The 17,824-nt window shown below is 48.1% G+C and overlaps 1 protein-coding gene across 1 annotated transcript; it reads right to left on the reverse strand.

Annotated features, from left to right (window-relative positions):
• Positions 1 to 244: 244 nt before the first annotated feature.
• Frat2 (FRAT regulator of WNT signaling pathway 2) lies at positions 245 to 2,512 on the reverse strand. Its single transcript, XM_046449927.1, has one exon. It carries the CDS (start codon positions 2,306 to 2,308, stop codon positions 1,619 to 1,621), a length of 690 nt encoding a protein of 229 aa, XP_046305883.1. The 5' UTR covers positions 2,309 to 2,512; the 3' UTR covers positions 245 to 1,618.
• Positions 2,513 to 17,824: the final 15,312 nt, after the last annotated feature.

Genomic DNA, 17,824 nt, shown 5'->3' on the forward strand with positions numbered 1-17,824 from the left:
GTTTTCCACAAAAGGAGTAAGAGCCTACCTGGCAGCTCCTAAAAACCTGGACTCAATTTTCTGATTGTGCAGAACATTAACCCAGGAGCACTCAAGGGCTGCAACTCTACAAGGATACAATGGTGAGCCCCAGCCACTTACCTAGGTCCCCCTAATTACTCTAAGTGCATTCTTCATTAATAAGGGTATGCCCTATAGGCTTTTATTTCCCTCCCCCATCTTCCAACAAAAAGCCAAACCATGCTCCAAAACAAAAATCAAATTTATTCAGCAGACATTTTAATTAAGAAATCCTATAAATCAGGACCACCACAAGTTCAGACACTCCGTTGCGAAGTGTACAGTCAATAGCTACATCTGGAGGATGAACAAGCCATTGAATCTTTAAAAAACTGGTTTAGCTACCTTAAAGTTTGGGGGTGGCACCTTACTAAAGCGCCATCAAGTTTCACAAGGGTAAAGCCAGCAGTTTCTCCTAGAGGAGAGTCACATTTTTAAAAGTTTCAGTCACTCACAAAGAAGAGCTGGCAGGCAGGAGGAAAATAACTGTGCATGAGGAACCACAGAGGCTCAGGCCCACCACTCCAGAGGGCCAGAACAGAGCAGAAAGGCGTCCAGGGCCTTCATCCAACCCCACAGAAAGGGCAGAGTAAGAAAGGTCGGCTGGGAGGACATGAGATTGTTTATGACAGTTTCTGAGAAAGCTAATGACATGGCCAAGAGTAGCCTTGCAAGAGGAGGAGTTCTGGAAAGAGGAAAGCACAGAAAAAGCAACTAACTCTTCTCACACGTCCCTCCCTGCCTGTGTGTCCTCGGGAGACTCCAAGCGGTGGCAAAGCACAAGACAGAGCTCTTCTTGGAGAGAAAAAGACACCAAGGGTGAGTTAGCTCTTGTAGGAACCCCACTGCCTCTCACTTAGAGCATAAACGTGACCTTCAACCACGGGTGGCAAGGTCAAGTCATTTAAAAGTCCACAATCAAATTTAACTCTCCCAACTTCGAAATTATGCCCCTCCCTCCCATTCCATAAGTGGAGTCTCCCACCTCCTCCAGCCACGGATTAAGTGGCTTAAGAAAGGAGGCGATGCCAACCCACCCAATGCCAAGATTTTATATTCTTCAACCCAGAATTTCTCTGCACAGCAATTATAGCACCATTTTCAGTAAGCTCCTCCACCGGAAAATAACGAGAAAATGTATCCGTATCACTAGTTTTCAAGTATTGTTAGAAAGCTCTCGCGATTCCCGCCCCTTTCCAGCCCTATCTTTAAAACAATCCAAGCACACGATGCCCACAAGGGCTAGGTCAGGTACAAGTGGATGCAAGTAGCTGCCATAGGTCCCCCAGTTTATCCCAGGTCCTTGGCCCAGGGTGACCGGGGAAATTCTCACGCGACACGGACGTGCCTTGGTCCGTGCATTTCACCATACTTTAAGTTCTCGGACAGTACTGCCCGGGCTGGTTCCACTTCTGGGTTTAAGATCTTTCCAAGCGCCTGAGTGCAGCCTAAGCTGTCGCTCCCAGGAGTAGAGGCCGAGGCTTCAGATCAGGGTTGATGGGAGCAGGACGCAGAGTAGTACGCAGCGGCGTCCTCTTCCTTCTCCAGGGGGCCAGGGTCAGAGCAAGGCGCTCGAGGTCTGCAGGGCGACAGGGTCCGGTCCGCTGCGTCCGCCACCGGGCCCAGAGGCACCCGTGGGGCTGGTGGCCGCAACCGCGGCGACGGCTCGCTGGAGCCTCCTCACTGCTTCTTTAATGAGGTTTCCCGACAGCACGAGCTGTTGCAGGAGGCGGTGGGGGTCGTCATCGCCCGCGCGTGCTCCGGCCTGGGTCCACCGTCGCTGTTGAATGCGCCGGGAGGCGCCGGCGCCACGGAGCCATCCTCGCCTGCACGGCCCGGGTAGTGCGCTGGGGCCTGAGGCGAGCTCCGCCACGCAATAGGGCGCAGCGCGACCCCGCAAGCGACCGCGGTCCCCGAGGGCACAGCGTAGGGCTCCCGGGGGCGCGGGCCCCCCAGCTTCGGCCGACGCGGGCCGCAGCAGCAGAGGAACGGCCGGGGACCGGGCCTTATCCGCCGGCAGCGCCGCCGGGGGCTGTAACGGCGGCCCTGAGGACACGCACGGGGAGGCCGGACTGTCTTGAGTCGCGTCCAGCTGCAGCGTCTGGCCGATCTGGGCCACCAGTCGGTCCACCTCGCCCGAGCCGCCCAGAGTCACCGACTGCTCCAGCAGGAGGAAGCTGTCGTCGTCCTCCTCCTCCCCCTCCGCTTCCTCGCCGGCTTCCTCTTCCTCCTCCCTCCGGCACGGCATGGCCCCCTCCCGGGCACCCGAAGCTCTGCGGGCGTCGCGGTGGCTCGGCTGCCCGCGGGTTTGGCGGGCCGCGGCACCGGCAGGCGCGGGGCGCCGGGCGGAGGCTGAAGCTGATGCCGGGGACGGGGGGATGCGGAAGCCGGGTCGGCGGGGTTGTAGCGCCTTGCGCAAGCAGCCGGGGAGCCGGAATCCTGCCGGCTGGGGTTGATTTGTAAACAATGGATGACGTATGCGGACCCTACCATTGTGCCTAGCCGGGGGTGATGCGCGAGGAGACGCCAGAGCGCGGGACTCCGGGGAAGGGCAGGGCCGCAGCCAGAGCCTTCTCAGGTGTGTGATGGCTATCTGTCTGTGAGGGGCTCCTGGGCGTGGTAGCCACTTTCGTCCTGAGCGGCTCCCCCCAGCACTATGAAAAGATACGCACTCCGGGCGGCCACAGTTGGTTTCTCCCACTCACAGACACACCCACTCACACACCCAACCCCTCCTCCGCCGCGCCTGCTCCCTCCCCACGTGTCAGCACCGCTTGGGCCCGCCCTGTGTTCTGCCCAGCACTCTGCAGTCACCCACCCCTGCGCTGAGGACGTCAGGCCACACCGGCCAGCCTGCAATATGGAAGTGGGGGCAGGGAAGGGAGGAGGAAATCGCGAGTGAAGAAGGCACACTTTTAAGGAAGGTGGAATGGGTCCTATCTGGTATGAGGGAGTTTCCATTTCCTCTGACTAATCTAAGTTCCATTTCTTGGCAGAAGCCTTGCCCCTTTCCACTTCACCACCCATTCCCGCCTAGCGACAACCAGGCCATTGACAATGCAATACGTCAACCTGCCCGCCTTACTCCCGCCAATAGCAGGATCCCACGAAGGGAGCGTTGCCCCTTTGAATTCTGAGGCCTGATCAGTTCGTGCCAGTCCTCGAACGAACCTATGGTTGCATGGCTGCTGTCCCCATTTGAGCGGGCCGGCAGCCATCTCCAATAAATCTCTTGGTTGAACCTCAGTTTCCAGTGTGATGGATCTGCTTTCATTGTGCCTTGACTCAGATGGGGCTGCCCTGCCTTTAAGCGGGACCCCCATCCCGCCGGAGGTCACCACCTGAGCGGAGAGCACCTTCTTCACATCCACAATCGGCCTACAAATGGGTGAGTCTCCCTCTTCGGACTCCTAAAACCCGCGAGGCTCGGTAACAGGGAACTGGCCGGAGATTGTCAGGCAGTCCTTGTGTTGTTTTGTGGGGAGGAATACACCCCACCCAGACCTTCACAGTTGCAGTGGTCCTCTTGGAGTCATGCCCCTTCCTTACCAGCCTCGGCCACCTTGAGAACTGGTAAACCCCCTCCCCTCCTCGAACTTGGGTCTCCTCCTTCCCTTCTCTAGTTTCAAAAAGCCTGGCTCCAGGTGACCCATAGCTCCCACCGCCCTCTGGGTTCTCTCACTGGCAGATACCGATAACTCCCGAATCCTTGGCCTGAGGTCCTGTTTTAATATTTGGCTCAAGTGGGACACCTCTCCAGTCAACATTTCATACCCCTCCTCATTGCACCATGGGGGGTGCCTCCTTCCTGCCGGCAGACTCCCCTCTCAAATGCCTCTCAACAATTTGGACACCCTCAGCCTGACCTGAGATATCAAGCCCAAAAATTTGATAAAATTTTCAACTCAGGACTGGCCCAATTATCCCTTAGATAACCAAGCCAATTGGCCCCCTTATGGGTCCTTAGACCCCTGCCATTTTGTAGAATCTCTACAACTATTGGGAGCAATCGAGAAAAAGGGTAGAGATTTCATGTATTCAAGCTTTCTCTCTCCTTCACTTGACTCCATCTCTCTGTACCTCTTGCAACCCAAAGCATGTATTTTTGGCTTATAACCGCCGCCCCCCCCTCTTTCTGCCTCCTCACCAACTGATTTCCATCCAGCCAATGAGCCACCACCATATCGGCACCCAAATCCCCCTTCTCTTCCCTTGCTCACACCATCCCCGCCCCTTTGGCTCCTTCACGTTCTTCTCTGGGCCCTGTCTCACTTCCTCCTTCAGTCCTTCCACTCCCCATTCCCGTGCACAGTCTGTCCAGTCACACCCTACTTCAACCATAGCTCCTTTTAGAGAGGTTGCTGGGGCCAAAGGGATCCTTAGGGTCCACGTCCCTTTCTCCATAGCAGACCTTTCACAGATTGAAAAACACTTGGGTTCCTACACCTCCAACTCTGCCTCATACATAAAGGAGTTTCAGTACTTACATCAAGCCTACTTTTCATGACATTTACATGATCCTGGCCAATATCCTTCTCCCAGAAGAATGCAGACAGGTCTGGGAACAAGCCCATAACAATGCTGATGAGATCCATCAAATCACCTCGGTCCACCTGCTAGGTGCCCAGGCAGTTCCTGACCAGGATCCTAATTGGGACTACAATACCACTGCAGGATTGGCCCTGAGGGACCAATTTTCCACCAACAGGACTCAAGACAGGCAGCTCAAAAGGCGGTAAACTTTGAAAAACTCAAGAAATCATTTAGGATAAAAACGAGAACCCTTCCACCTTCCTAGATAGACCGAGTAAGGCTCTCCAGCAATATACTAATTTAGACCCTGAAACCCTTTGTGAGAGACAGCTTCTAATGACCTACTTCTTCTCTCAGAGTTACCCCAACATTAGGGCAAAACTTAAAAAACTGGAATGGGGACCCATCAGACTCCTTGACCCCTCAGACTGAAGTCCTGGCCACAGCCTTTAAGGTATACCATAACTGGGATGAGAAGGCCAGGAAACAAAAACCCAGGTGCTGGCACAGGCTCTATGGGGACCTACCCCCACGGACCCCTTCGTTTCTGGCCAAATGCCCACCACCAAAGATGCTTCTTGGGCCCTGCTTTAAGTGCGGGACAAAAGGACACTGGGCATGAGAGTGCCCTAATCCCAGGTGTCTTAGGTGTCTATGCCCTAAATGCCAATTAGGGGGTCACTGGGCCATGGACTGCGCCAGCCCCCAAAGGGGAGCTGTGTTTGCCTCAAGCCCAGGCCTGGATCTTTTAGGACTGGCCACAGATGACTGAATGGGCCTTGGGACTCCCTCCCCGATGACCACTATCACCTCTCAGGAGCCCAGGGTCACTATTAAGGTGGATGGATGCCCAGTTAACTTCCTTTTAGACACAGGGGCCACTTATTCAGAGTGGGGACCCACTCTTCCATGCTGTTCCCCCATTGTCGGGGTAAGTGAACAAACCATCCTTTCCCACAAAACCCCCACACTGTCTTGTAGGTTCCACCATCCTTTCTTTCACCAATTTTTGGTAATGCCCCAATGCCCCATTCCCCTATTGAGAAGGGACATCTTAGCCAAATTCCATGCCTCCCTCACACTCCATCTCAGCTTTTCTTTGTACTCACCCTTGCAGAAGCAACCCACACGTCCACAGGCTCCCCTCCTTCTCCCTCTCCTGAGATTAAACCCTCAAATTTAGGACACTTCCACCCCCTCTCTGGCTCAATGTGTCCCTGTCAGAATTCGTCTTAAGGACTCTCAGCATTTCTCTTGTCAACCTCAATACCCTCTTCCAACTAGCAGTTTTCAGGGCCTACAGCCCATTATTAAGGACCTATGGCGCAAGGGCTTAATAAGACCAACCCACTCCCCTTTCAACACTCCTATTTTGGCTGTAAAGAAACCTAATGGATGGTACCACCTTGTACAAGACCTGCGAATCATTAATGAGGAGGTCAGACTCATTTACCCTCTGGTGCCAAATCTCTACACTATCTTCTCTTCCATTCCTTGCTTCTCTTTCCATTTCTCAGTAGTTGACCTGAAGGATGCTTTCTTCACCGTTCCCCTTGTTCAGGATTCTCAGGACATCTTTGCCTTCATCTGGACCGACCCTAAGACACATCATTCCCAGCAGCTTACCTGGATGGTCCTCCCTCAAACCTCCAGAGATAGTCCACATATCTTTGGCCAAGCCCTGGCACAAGACCTTCGGGGTCTTACTCTTCCCCGTTCCACCCTTTTGCAGTATGTGGATGATTCACTCTCTGTAGTCCTTTCCGACCTATCTCCAAGATTGACACTGTCTCCCTCATTAATTTCCTCACCAGGGGCTGGGATTGTGGCTCAGTGGTAACACGCTTGCCTAGCATGCACGAGGCACTGGGTTCGATTCTCAGCATCATATACAAATAAATAAAATAAAGGTCCATCAACAACTTAAAAAAAATTCCTCTCCAAGAAGGGCTACTGGGGTCTCTCCTGAAAAGGTCCAGCTCTCACTATCAGCAATTACCTACTTAGGAGTCCAGGTGTCTCAGGGAAAAAAGGCCATCACCCTGGACCAGAAACAGTTGATTCCAAATTTGTCCATCCCACTCACCAAAGAAGATATTCTCTCTTTCCTGGGGCTGGCGGGATACTTCCAAGCCTGGAATCCTCAATTTTTCCCTTTTAGCTGCCCCACTGTACAATACAGCAAGGGGAAAATCATTGGCGACCACTCCTAATGCCATCCCAGCTCCATTCCATAAACTTTGGTAGGTCCTCCTCGAGGCCCCCACGCTCACTTACCTGACATGCATAGATTCTTTGTTCTATATGTCCTAGGGGTGCTAGGCCAACAGCAGGGACCAACATTTGCTCTAGTAGCCTATCTATCCAAACAACTGGACCCTACCGTCCGGGGATGGACCTCCCTGTCTCATAGCTGTGGCAGCCACCTATGATTTGGAGTGTCAGATGGGGGAGGGGTTCAGGATAAGGTCCGCCACCATGTTGCATCCCACCAGAAAGCTCTTAAATCTGTCAGATGGGAGTCCTTACCGAAGGACACCCTTCTAATCCAGATCATTAACACCACTCATCATCTGAGGCACTGGTTACCCCACTGACTAACCCCACATTGGCTCAGGGATGCTGGCTGTGCCTCAAGGCAGGATTCTTTCACTAGTTGCCAGCCCAATACAACTAAACTCCTCATTGGTCAACGGCTCACTGATCCTCAATGAAACTACTTCCACAACAGTTGACATCTCCCAAAAACTTTCAGGGGTTCCCCTTTATCAGGTTGCCGACACATGTCTCAACTCTTCCAGGAACACGTCTGTCAGGAACTTACAAGATGAACAGTGTGCTCAAATAATTACCCATAAAGTATCTTCCAAGCCCTCTTGTCCACCGACCCCTGAGGCATCCTTCTTATGCGGGACACCTGTGTACCATGCTTGCCCCCAAGATGGAGCAGCACATGCACACTAACCCTTTTATTCCCATCCATAGATGTTGTCTCAGGAGACAAGGATATTCCCATCCCCCTCATGGCTCACATAAACCCCTTACTGGCTATTCTGGAAATAACAGCAGGACTGGCTACAGGCACAGCAGGGATAACAACGTCCCTTACCTACTACCACCAGCTGTCTAGCCAAATCTATCTTAACTCTCCAAAGTCAGCTAAGTTCTTACAAAACCACCGCAGCTTAGACTTGCTTACAGCGGAGAAGGGAGGACTTTGCCTATATCATTTCAGGAAGAATGCTGTTTTATGTTAATCAGTCAGGAGTGGTAAAAAATAAGATCAAAAACTACAAGAGCAATTAGAGAAAAGGAAACAACAGATGGCCCAGTCCTCTCTATGGAATATGTCTCCAGGTTCTGTTATCGGTTGGGTCCTCCCATTACTTGGCCCTCTAATTGGGATTTTTTGTTTGTTTGTTTTGTGCCTTTCTATCCTGTATCATAAAATTCCTACAAAATCAAATAGGCAGAATATCTAATCAGACCTTTAACCAGCTTCTCCAGGATTACCAGCTACTTGCTGCCTCAGAAGACACCTATTCCTCATGTGAAGGCCTCACCAACTGCTGACGGAACTTTATCACTTTGAATATGGAGCTACAAAATGGAAACACGACTGGAGGAACTTCATTAGCCTGTCACCCAGGATTTCTAGGCCCATTCGCCCTCGGGTGCCTCCTCCTGACCGCTGGCCTTTTCTCAGCCAATCCCTCTGCTGGACCTCCTGCCAGAAGCTAATGTTGTGTCTCCTCATTCTTCTCCTTCTCGTTGCCTTCGGGTGTCTTCGATGTCTTTAGGCTCATCATGTGGCTCACCTGGTTTGTGGAGTTCGTGGAGACCCTCCGACAGGACAGCTGGCTGATTCCCCCATTTGCAGTGACGAGGATTGGATGGAGACTCTCCATGATCTGTGGCTTCAGGGAACTTTCATGGATTTCAGCCCAGAGGAAATTTATGGCTTCGATGCCTGGGTCTTCACGATGATGCTTCTTCTCTGTCCATTTTCAGACATCCCTCCCCTTCTTTTCCCACATCTTACCACCTCAGCAGGAAGTAGCCAGACTAAGTCAGCGCCCCCATCCCCAATTTAAAGCAAAATAGGGAGGAATGTTAGGTACGAGGGAGTTTCCATTTCGCAGCAGAAGCCTTGCCCCTTCACGCTCTACCACCCATTCCCGCCTAGTGACAACCAGGCCATTGACAACACAGTATGTCACCCTCCCCGCCTTCCACCCACCAAAAGCGTTGCCCCTTTGAATTCTCAGGCCTGATCAGCTTGTGCCCGTTCTCTAACGGACCTACCTCACCCAGTGCTGATGGGTGTGCGGCTGCTGTCCCCACTCGAGCAGGTGGGCAGCCATTTCCTTGCTTCCAATAAATCTCATGGTTGAACCTCTATTTCCAGTGTGATGGATCTGCTTTCAGGTCGGAAGTGGGGGTCACAGATACTTCCCCATCCCCAATCATTGAAACCTCCCAGGCACAAAGCGAGACAAGGAATGACTACCGCTTGCTTGCCTGGAGAGTTGCTTGTGTTTTTTGTTTTGTTTTGTTTTTAAGGTTCTGAAATGGCACCCCCTTTCTCCACAGAAAAGTCATAACTGGGCTTCTCCAGAAATCTTCACCATGGCTGATTTTAGGACTGTTAGCAAAAGAGTCTCTACAAGAGTTCAATGTAGATAAGCTTCCAATTTTCATGTTGCCCTGTTTTACTTGGCCACTGGCTAGGAAGAAACCAGCACTTCAGGTGCTGGACACCCCCTTACTAGTTTCTCACAAACATGTATCCAGTACAGTAGTTTGTAGAAATGTGTAAACCAGGCCTCTGGCCTTGAGCTGGGCTTCACAGAGATGTCTACATTTCTAAGATAAGAGAAGGTACCAATTGGGCTCCATGGTAACAGCTGGCAGGGGGAGGAAAGAAAGGGGAGAAGAAGCTCTCCCCTTCTCAGGTGCTGTCCTTGAAGGGTTAACTTGCCCAGAACAGTGAAAGAAAAAGCTGCTTTTATGTGAACTTCTGAGCCCCTCCCCTTACATGCTGGGTATAAAATTCCCTGAACTCCAGGTTCAGGGGATTGATTGATTACAGCAAAAGCTGTGCCCTCTGAACCTGGCTGCAGCCAAGTAAGACTGTTTCCTGCTATCTTCAGTGCCTTGCCTCGTTTGTCCCTACAACAATTCAAATAGAAATATAGGGACTGTGGACATTTTCTCAATTATAGGACTCAAATCATGGTTGAACAATTTTTTCCCTTAGGTTTCTTTTTTCTTCAGGATTTTTTTCTATAAAGATATATTTTACAAACAACCATGCGTACAATGTTATATACTTTTTTTTAAACTTTGTATTGCAACCAGAAGCCTTTTTTCATGTTATTCATGCACTTTGAAAACATTTTAGTGATTACGGAAATTTCCACTAAATATATGTCATTGTTTAAATTCCTTTAACGTTTGCTGTTTCCCTAATTTCCCTGTTGTAAATGAGTGTGACTTAACATTTTTGTCCATCAAACTTTTCCATATTTATATTTCTTTCCTTAGAGCGTAGCGTGTTCCAGTAGAATTTTAGGTCAAAGGATATGGATATTATTTTAATGTTTTGATAAATACATGAAATAACTTTCTGAGATTTGGGTAAATGTCCTCCCCTATCATTGTGCTAGTGTACTTTATTTATTGTACCTTCACCAACATTTAATTGTTACTGAAATTTTTTTTTGCTGATTTCATAGATGGAATTGGTATCTTCTGTCAGTTTACAATTTTTTATTTTAGTTAGAGCAGTTTTCTAAATGTTTGTTAACCAACTGTACTTCCTTTTTGTAAATCGTTCCTGTGGCTGGGGATGTGGCTCAAGCGGTAGCGCGCTCGCCTGGCATGCGTGTGGCCGGGTTTCGATCCTCAGCACCACATACAAAACAAAGATGTTGTATCCGCCGATAACTAAAAAATAAATATTAAAATTTTCTCTCTCCTCTAAAAAAAAAAAAATGTAAATCGTTCCTAATAAGTTTTTCCTAGAGTTTTCCTATGTCTGTGTACCAGAGGTTAACCCTTTGCTTTCACTTTTTACTACAAATATTTCTTCAGGGCTTTTTTGTTGTTGCTGTTGTTGACTCTCTACAATTTGTTTTTACCAGTTAAACAGAACATTTTAATGTAGTCAGATCTATAAAATTCTTTCCTTTGAGACTTCTAACATGATGCTAAATTTAGAGTCTCCTTGCCTTCAGAAAGTTATTAAATATTCAGTTCTATTTTCTTTAGATTTTTCTAATGCCTGGATTTTTTCCCCCAAATCCATCTGGGATTAATTTTGGTCTTTAGTGCAGAGAGATGACATGAAATTAATTTTTTTCCTCCCAGAGAGCCTGCCAACCAGGGCAGAGGTGTGTGGACAGTGTACACAGCCACTCCTGTCCTTTAGTTCCCAGTTGCTGGTTAAACTGGTGGTTGTGAGGACTGGGTGGGGATGGGAATATGTTGACCAGTCTCTTGTGTGGAGTCAAAAGAACCCAGAACAGGTTACACAAAGACCTAGAATCAAGTCTCATTCCTGCTACATCCTGGGTGTGGGACTCTTGGCAAATCAGTTTACAAGTGTTTTCACTTGTAAAATGGAAAAAATAATCCCTGCCCTGCCTCCCTCTGAGGATTGTTTTCAGGATCAAATGAGATAATGGGAACAGGCTTTGTCAGGCATTACACAAATGTACTGAGGGATTAGGTCCAGTGGTTTACTAACAGAGGCCTGGCTCCATTCCAGCGATTTCCCCAAGGAAACAGCTAATATATTAATGATGAGATTCCCCCCAGCAGTCCACTAAGTAAAGTATACCCTGGAGGCATTCTTCCTTGAACTGGTGGGGTCCCTTAAATTCTGCCTCAGTCTACCCTGAGCTGGAATTGTCTAGGGCCTTCCTGAAGGCAGTCCAGGGGCTCCCAAGGTGTGTCACCACAACTAGTTCTACAGGTTTCAGTGATGAAACCTTTCCCAGCAGGCAGCTCCCACCTCCGCTTCTGTTGGAGTTCTTCACACACTTTACTGATGAGGGTGGGAAGTCATTTGCCCCAGAGAGAGAGAGAGCGTTTCATTTTCATTCTGATGGTACTCATTGGAGAATTTCAAGGGGAATGGAAATTAGGGGAGGGCTTATGGATTTCAGCAGAGTTAAAATGGCAATTTTTCCCCCTCCTCTCAGTAAGGTGATGCCTGACTGTAAGTAGAGAAAAGCAGTTTTATGCTCCATTGACTTTAAACATTAATGGGTCTAGCGAAGCTATTGTCTCTAACCCAGCATCCCTGGAAGTTGTTTTGTCTTCCTGTCAGGATAATTCCAATAGTGTTCTTACTACTATAGGAAATGGAGCTTTGAAATGGCATTCCTTAAAAAAAAAAAACCCTTCCCTTTGTAATGTTGCTTTTGTGTGCAGATTGCTATGTAAATATGCCTAGATATGGATATTACACTGTTCATTATAGAGATGAATGCATTACAGGAGGCCGCTCCATTTTCTGGAGGCACTCCTCTGGAGAGCTCTGAGAGGGAAGTGCTATGCTGGACCAGTGGGAGGTGAAGAAATGCCCTGGATTAAGAAGCAAAATATAAGATGCCAAAGTCTCCAATGCAATTAAAAGTAATGAGAAGGTATCAAAGGGGAAGCAATGAGAGCTTGTGTGCCTGGCCCACTGGCTGACTGCCTGGAAAGAGACACTGAGAGCATTCAGAAACACTGGGGAAGAACACAGGATTCAAGGGGTTCCTGCATTCAGGCAGACTGCTCTGAAATCCCCCCCAGAGAGTTGTTTGCCATGAGGACCTTGTTTTAAATTATCTGAGACACCAGCAAGGGTAACATGGGATGGACAGTAGGCTTGAAATCCCGTCTAAATGTGGTCACTTCATCCTTCTTTTCCTCTGGTTCCTAATCTGTAAAATGGGAGATACTGTGTTCTGGAAGACTTACCATGTGGACCTTGTGGGTGGTGCTGGAGTTGAGTTAGACTCTTGGGAACAGAAACAATTTTTGGCATGTTTAAATTCAGAAGGGGCAAATTCTATGCTCTAGTCCATTAGTGGATGAGTAGATAAACAAATTGTGGTTATAGTTATACAGTTGGATTTTATTTAACCTAAAAAAAAAAGAAGAAGAAGAAGAAGAAGTACTGACACATATTACAACATTCTCCTCCAAAACATTATGCTAAGTGAAAGAAAAGAGACATGAAAGGTCACATTGTAGGATTCCAGTTACACAAAATATCTTGAGATAAATAAGATAAAAAGCAGATGTTTTTTAGGGCTGGGCCAGGGGAGGTATTGAGGCAGGGGAGTGACTGCTAATTGGGTGAGGGGTTTGCTTTTGGGGTGATGAAAAGTTTTCGGAACTTGATGGAGCTGGTGGTGCACTAAATGTCATTGAGTTGAACATTTTTAAAATGGTTAATTTTTTTTCCCCAGAGATAGGGATCAAACCCAGGGCCTCACATATGCTAGACAAGTGACCTACCACTAAACTACATCTCCAACATGGTTAGTTTTAGATTATGTAACTTTTACCTCAATGAAAAAAATTATATGATTTTTTTTCCTTTTTTTTTTTCTTTCTTTTTTTCTTGTGCTAGGGATTGAATCCCGGGTCTTGTGCATGCAAGGCAAGCACTCTACCAACTGAGCTATATCCCCAGCCCTCATATTTGTTATTTGATCCATTCTTTGTGATTAGAACCACAGTTTATTTGCTGATATGAAATAATCACATTTTCACCATGTTTCCAATGCAGGGCTGATCTTTTTCAACTTTGAGGTCACATTAAAAATAACACATTAATCAGGCATTTTGGTACAAAACCTGAAATCCCAGCAACCAGGGAAGCTGAGGTAATACGATCCAAGATCAAGGCCAGCTTCAGCAACTTAGCGAGACCCTGCTCAAAATAATATAAAAAGGACTGGGAATGTAGCTCAGTAATAAAGTGCCCCTCAATTCAATCCCCAGAATTGAAAAAAAAAAAAAAGTTTCCACTGCCTGATTCTCTCACTCTGGTCTCCAGTTACTCTTTTTTTTTTTTTTTTTTCCTGACCAAGGTGAACTGGGGCATCATTTTTCCTCAGCAAAGAAGTGAATGGACCAACAATAAAACATTAAAAAAAAAAAAAGAAGTGAATGGCAGTCCAGAGGCAGCCAGGGAACCACAGTGGGTCTGATGATGATCTTAAGTAATCCTTCTCATCCCAAAGCTTTCTTTGGGTCACCCGCCTCTCTCCCTTGTGCTAAAGATGCAGGCTGGAAAAGCGGATAAAATGCCATGCATAATGAGTTAGGAAATAGTTCTGGAGAAAGTGACCCAGCTGCCAGGCACGATGGTGCACACCTGTAATCCCAGTTGCTGAGGAGGCTGAGGCAGGAGGATCATGAGTTCAAAGCCTGCCTCAGCAAAAATGAAGCACTAAGAACTCAGTGAGACCGTGTTTCTAAATGAAATACAAAATAGGGCTGGGGATGTGGCTCAGCAGTTGAGTGCCCTGAGTTCAATCCCTGGTATCCAAAAATAAAAAAAGAAAGTGACCCATCTGGCACCTCAAGGGCAGTGTGGCAGAGTATCCACGAAACCCCTTATTTCTCTTCTCCAGGAGCACAGTTAGAACATGCTGCCCATCTCCTTTGCAGATAAAATGGCCAAGTGACTTAAGGTCTAGCCAGTGAAATGTGAGTAGAAGGTGAGGTGGACTGACCATAAGAACTTCCTTTGCATGATCATGAAGCGTTCTTTCCTATTGTGCCAACAGGATATCAATACTGAGGGCAATCTTGGAAGCCACTTGTGGAAGATAGCAATGCCACCACACAGCAACTAGAAAAATCTATATATGGTTGTCCCTCCGCATCTATGGAGACTAGTTCAAGACCTTCCAGGGATACTAAAATTCATGGATGCTTAAGTCTCTTACATGTAATGGCATAGTATTTGCTTATAACCTATGAAAGAACATCCTCCCGTATGCTTTAAATCATCCTTGCCAGGTGCAATGGCACACGCCTGTAATCACAGTGCCTCAGGAGACCGAGGCAGGAGGATCGAAAGTTCAAAGCCGGTCTCAGAAATTAGCAAAGTCCTAAGCAATTTAGCAAGACCCTGTCTCTAAATAAAAAATAAAAAATGGGCTGGGGATTATAGCTCAGTGGTTAAGTGCCCCTGGGTTCAATCCCTGGTACCAAAAAGAAATTTGTTTTTTGCTATACCTATGGTTTGGGGAACAATAATGACAACAAGAAAAAATATCTGCTTGGTGAAAACCCAATTGTTTTTTTTTTCCAATGTTTTTGATTTGAGCTTGGTTGAATCTGAGAATACAGAACCCATGATGTGGTGGCAGGCCAACTGGAGATTGTTACAAGAATTTGAAAACAACTTTATTTTGTTAAGTGCTGAAGTTTGCAGGTTTGCTACAACTTCTAGCATAACCCCAACTGATACAGAAGAGTGAAGGTTAACAGGGAAAAGAGGAGTGGAAAGAGAGCAGCGCACCCGAGCACCTTGGAAAAATTCAATATGGCTGGCGCACACAGGGCCAGGTGGGGTGTAGGTGGCCAAGGAGACCTTATTTGCATTTTTAAAAGAGCAGTACCCCCAGAAGTTCCAGGGGAGGAGGAAACTAACCTCCAAGAAGTGAACACGGAAGCCAGATGTCAGGGTGGGACTGATGGTAAGGCAGTGGCCTCTGATCACCTGCAGTTCTGACAAGCCCCAGCCCAGTTGAGTTATGTTGGCTTCATTTGGGACAGTCTCCCCTTTCTGTTTCCCAGGTCCCACAGGCCTTCCATTTCACAGGATCTTAGGGTGTGTCTCCTAAAGAAGGCGGGTAGCTTCAATTAGGCCACCTAAGGGTGCCCCCTTGAGGCTTTGCTTCCCGTTTCTGGTGGACAGGGAAGGAGAAGGGGCAGGCAATTCCATCTGCAGACTCCACCGCGCAATCACACTCAGGCCCTCTCTTTCCCACTTCAGATTCTTGTGGGTGATCCCAGGGATCTCCTTGGAGACAGCAGCAATCTCGTCCACAGACCTCATAGAACCTCACCTGGGAAAACATGACACTCCTCCCGCTACCCGGCACATGCAGGTGCCCTGTGTGCGGGTGTGGGGACACACACACATACACACACACACACACACACACACACACCAGAACTACCTGGCCATCTGGCAATTCAGCCTTACAGGCATCAAGTTCGTTTTGTGCCCCGAGGCCTGGTGAGCTGTCTGTGGCCCTCTCCTGCGTCATCCTGACCAGCTTTGGAAGTGAGCATCAGGTTGAGTCAGCAACCTGGGTTCTAGCCCTGATTTCTCCAGCACCTGGTGTTGAGCAGCAGCTTCCCTCTGGGCCCCAGGGTTTCTTGCGAGTTCACCCAGCAACGAATTCAGACTCATACCTGAAGGTTCTCTGGCTCTAGGATGCTGGGTTGGTGAGGCAGCTGTGGAGTCCAGGCCCATCCTTTCTAGCCCTTCCTCATGGTCCTTGGACAGCTAGCCCCTCAAAACTGACAGGAGAACTGGGCCATTTCCCTGTGCTCCCTGTTTCCTCCTCTGTTGAATGGGTGTGTTAAAAACACTCAACTCAGAGGTCTTCTGAGGCGGGGAAGAGCCTGTGGGCTCCCAGCCCCTAGGAAACCATGGCCTAAGCCTTCTGGAGGCACACTTCTCAAAACCTGTCCACCTCGATTTGGGGCTCATTCTCTTCTCTCTTCTACTGAGTTTTTTGGTTTGGTCATTTTGCAGTGCTGGGGGAGGGAGACATAGGGCTTCTTTGTGCCTGCTACACACTCACTCCCTGAACTACAGAGACATACCCCTAGTTCCCACCACAGGTTTTTTGTTTGTTTGTTTGATACCTGGATTGAACTCAGGAGCACTCCACCACTGAGCCACATCCCGGCCCTATTTTGTATTTTATTTGAGACAGGGTCTCACTGAGTTGCTTAGTGCCTCACTTTTGCTGAGGCTGGCTTTGAACTCACCATCCTCCTGCCTCAGCCTCCCGAGCTGCTGGGATTACAGGCGTGCACCACCACACCCAACTTCTGAGTCCATTTTCTGGTGTTATAAACAAAACACTCGAGACAGGTAACTTATAAACAATAACTTATAAATTTAGCTCCTGATTCTGGAGGCTGGGAAGTCCAAGTGCATGGCTCTGGCAACTGCTCAGCATCTGGTGAGGGGGGCTTCCTGCTGCATCATAACATGGCAGAGGCCATCCCATGGCCAGACAGAGCAAGCCACTCTCTTGATCAGAGCACTCATGACCCAGTCACCTCCCAAAAGCCCATCTCTTAACACTGGTGTACTGGGGGGCAAATTTCCAATACGTGAAATTTGGGGAGACACATTAAAAGCATAGCATTGAGAAAGCATTATCTACTTCTCCAAAGCACTTCCTGGCTCTCTGGAGGAAGGGAGTTGACTTGGGAGCAGGAGGGTGAAGGACAGAACCCACTTTTCTGACTCCGACCAGTGCTTCAGTGGCTGCTAAGCCTGCTGGTAAGCCCTCTGCCTGGAGAGCCCACAGCATAGGAAGAGCAAAGGAGGCCAAAGAAGTGAATGGGCAAGGAGCACCCTCCCACCCGCTGCAGGTGGGTTCCGCTCCTGTAAGCCTGCATCCTTACCAGGGCCTTTCTTGTTTCTTTGCAAATAAAACCATTTTAAAACATATTGTACATCTGTGTTCATAGCAGCATTACTCACCATAGCCAAAAAGTGGAAACAACTCAGTGGTCTATCTACAGATGAATTGATTCACAAAAAAGAGTATGTAATAAAATGGAATATTATTCAGCTGTAAAAAGGGATGAATTAGTGATTATGCTTGTGTCAAACTTGAAATATTATGCTAAGTGAACAAAGCCAGGTACAAAAGACCACGTGTATGATTTTATTTATGTGAAAAGTCCACAGTGGACAAAGCTATAGAAACAGAAACTAATTGCCAGGAGCTGGAGGGAAGGGAGAGTAAAGGATGAGGAATTACTGGCTAATGGATACATATGTGTGATAGAAGTGTTCTTGGATCAGATAGTGATGATTGTTGTGCACCGTTGTGAATATATTAATAATAAATTGTTCACTTAAAAGAGTGAGTTTTGGACTAGAGGGTGTAGCTCAGCGGTAAAACACTTGGCTAGTGTGCAGGAGTGTGAGTTCTATCTCAATAAAGCCATTATTTTA

Source organism: Marmota monax, unplaced genomic scaffold (genome assembly GCF_021218885.2).
Source record: "Marmota monax isolate L192 unplaced genomic scaffold, Marmota_monax_Labrador192_F-V1.1 WCK01_AAM20220418_F8-fsc00004, whole genome shotgun sequence".
Classification (NCBI taxonomy): Eukaryota; Metazoa; Chordata; class Mammalia; order Rodentia; family Sciuridae; genus Marmota; species Marmota monax.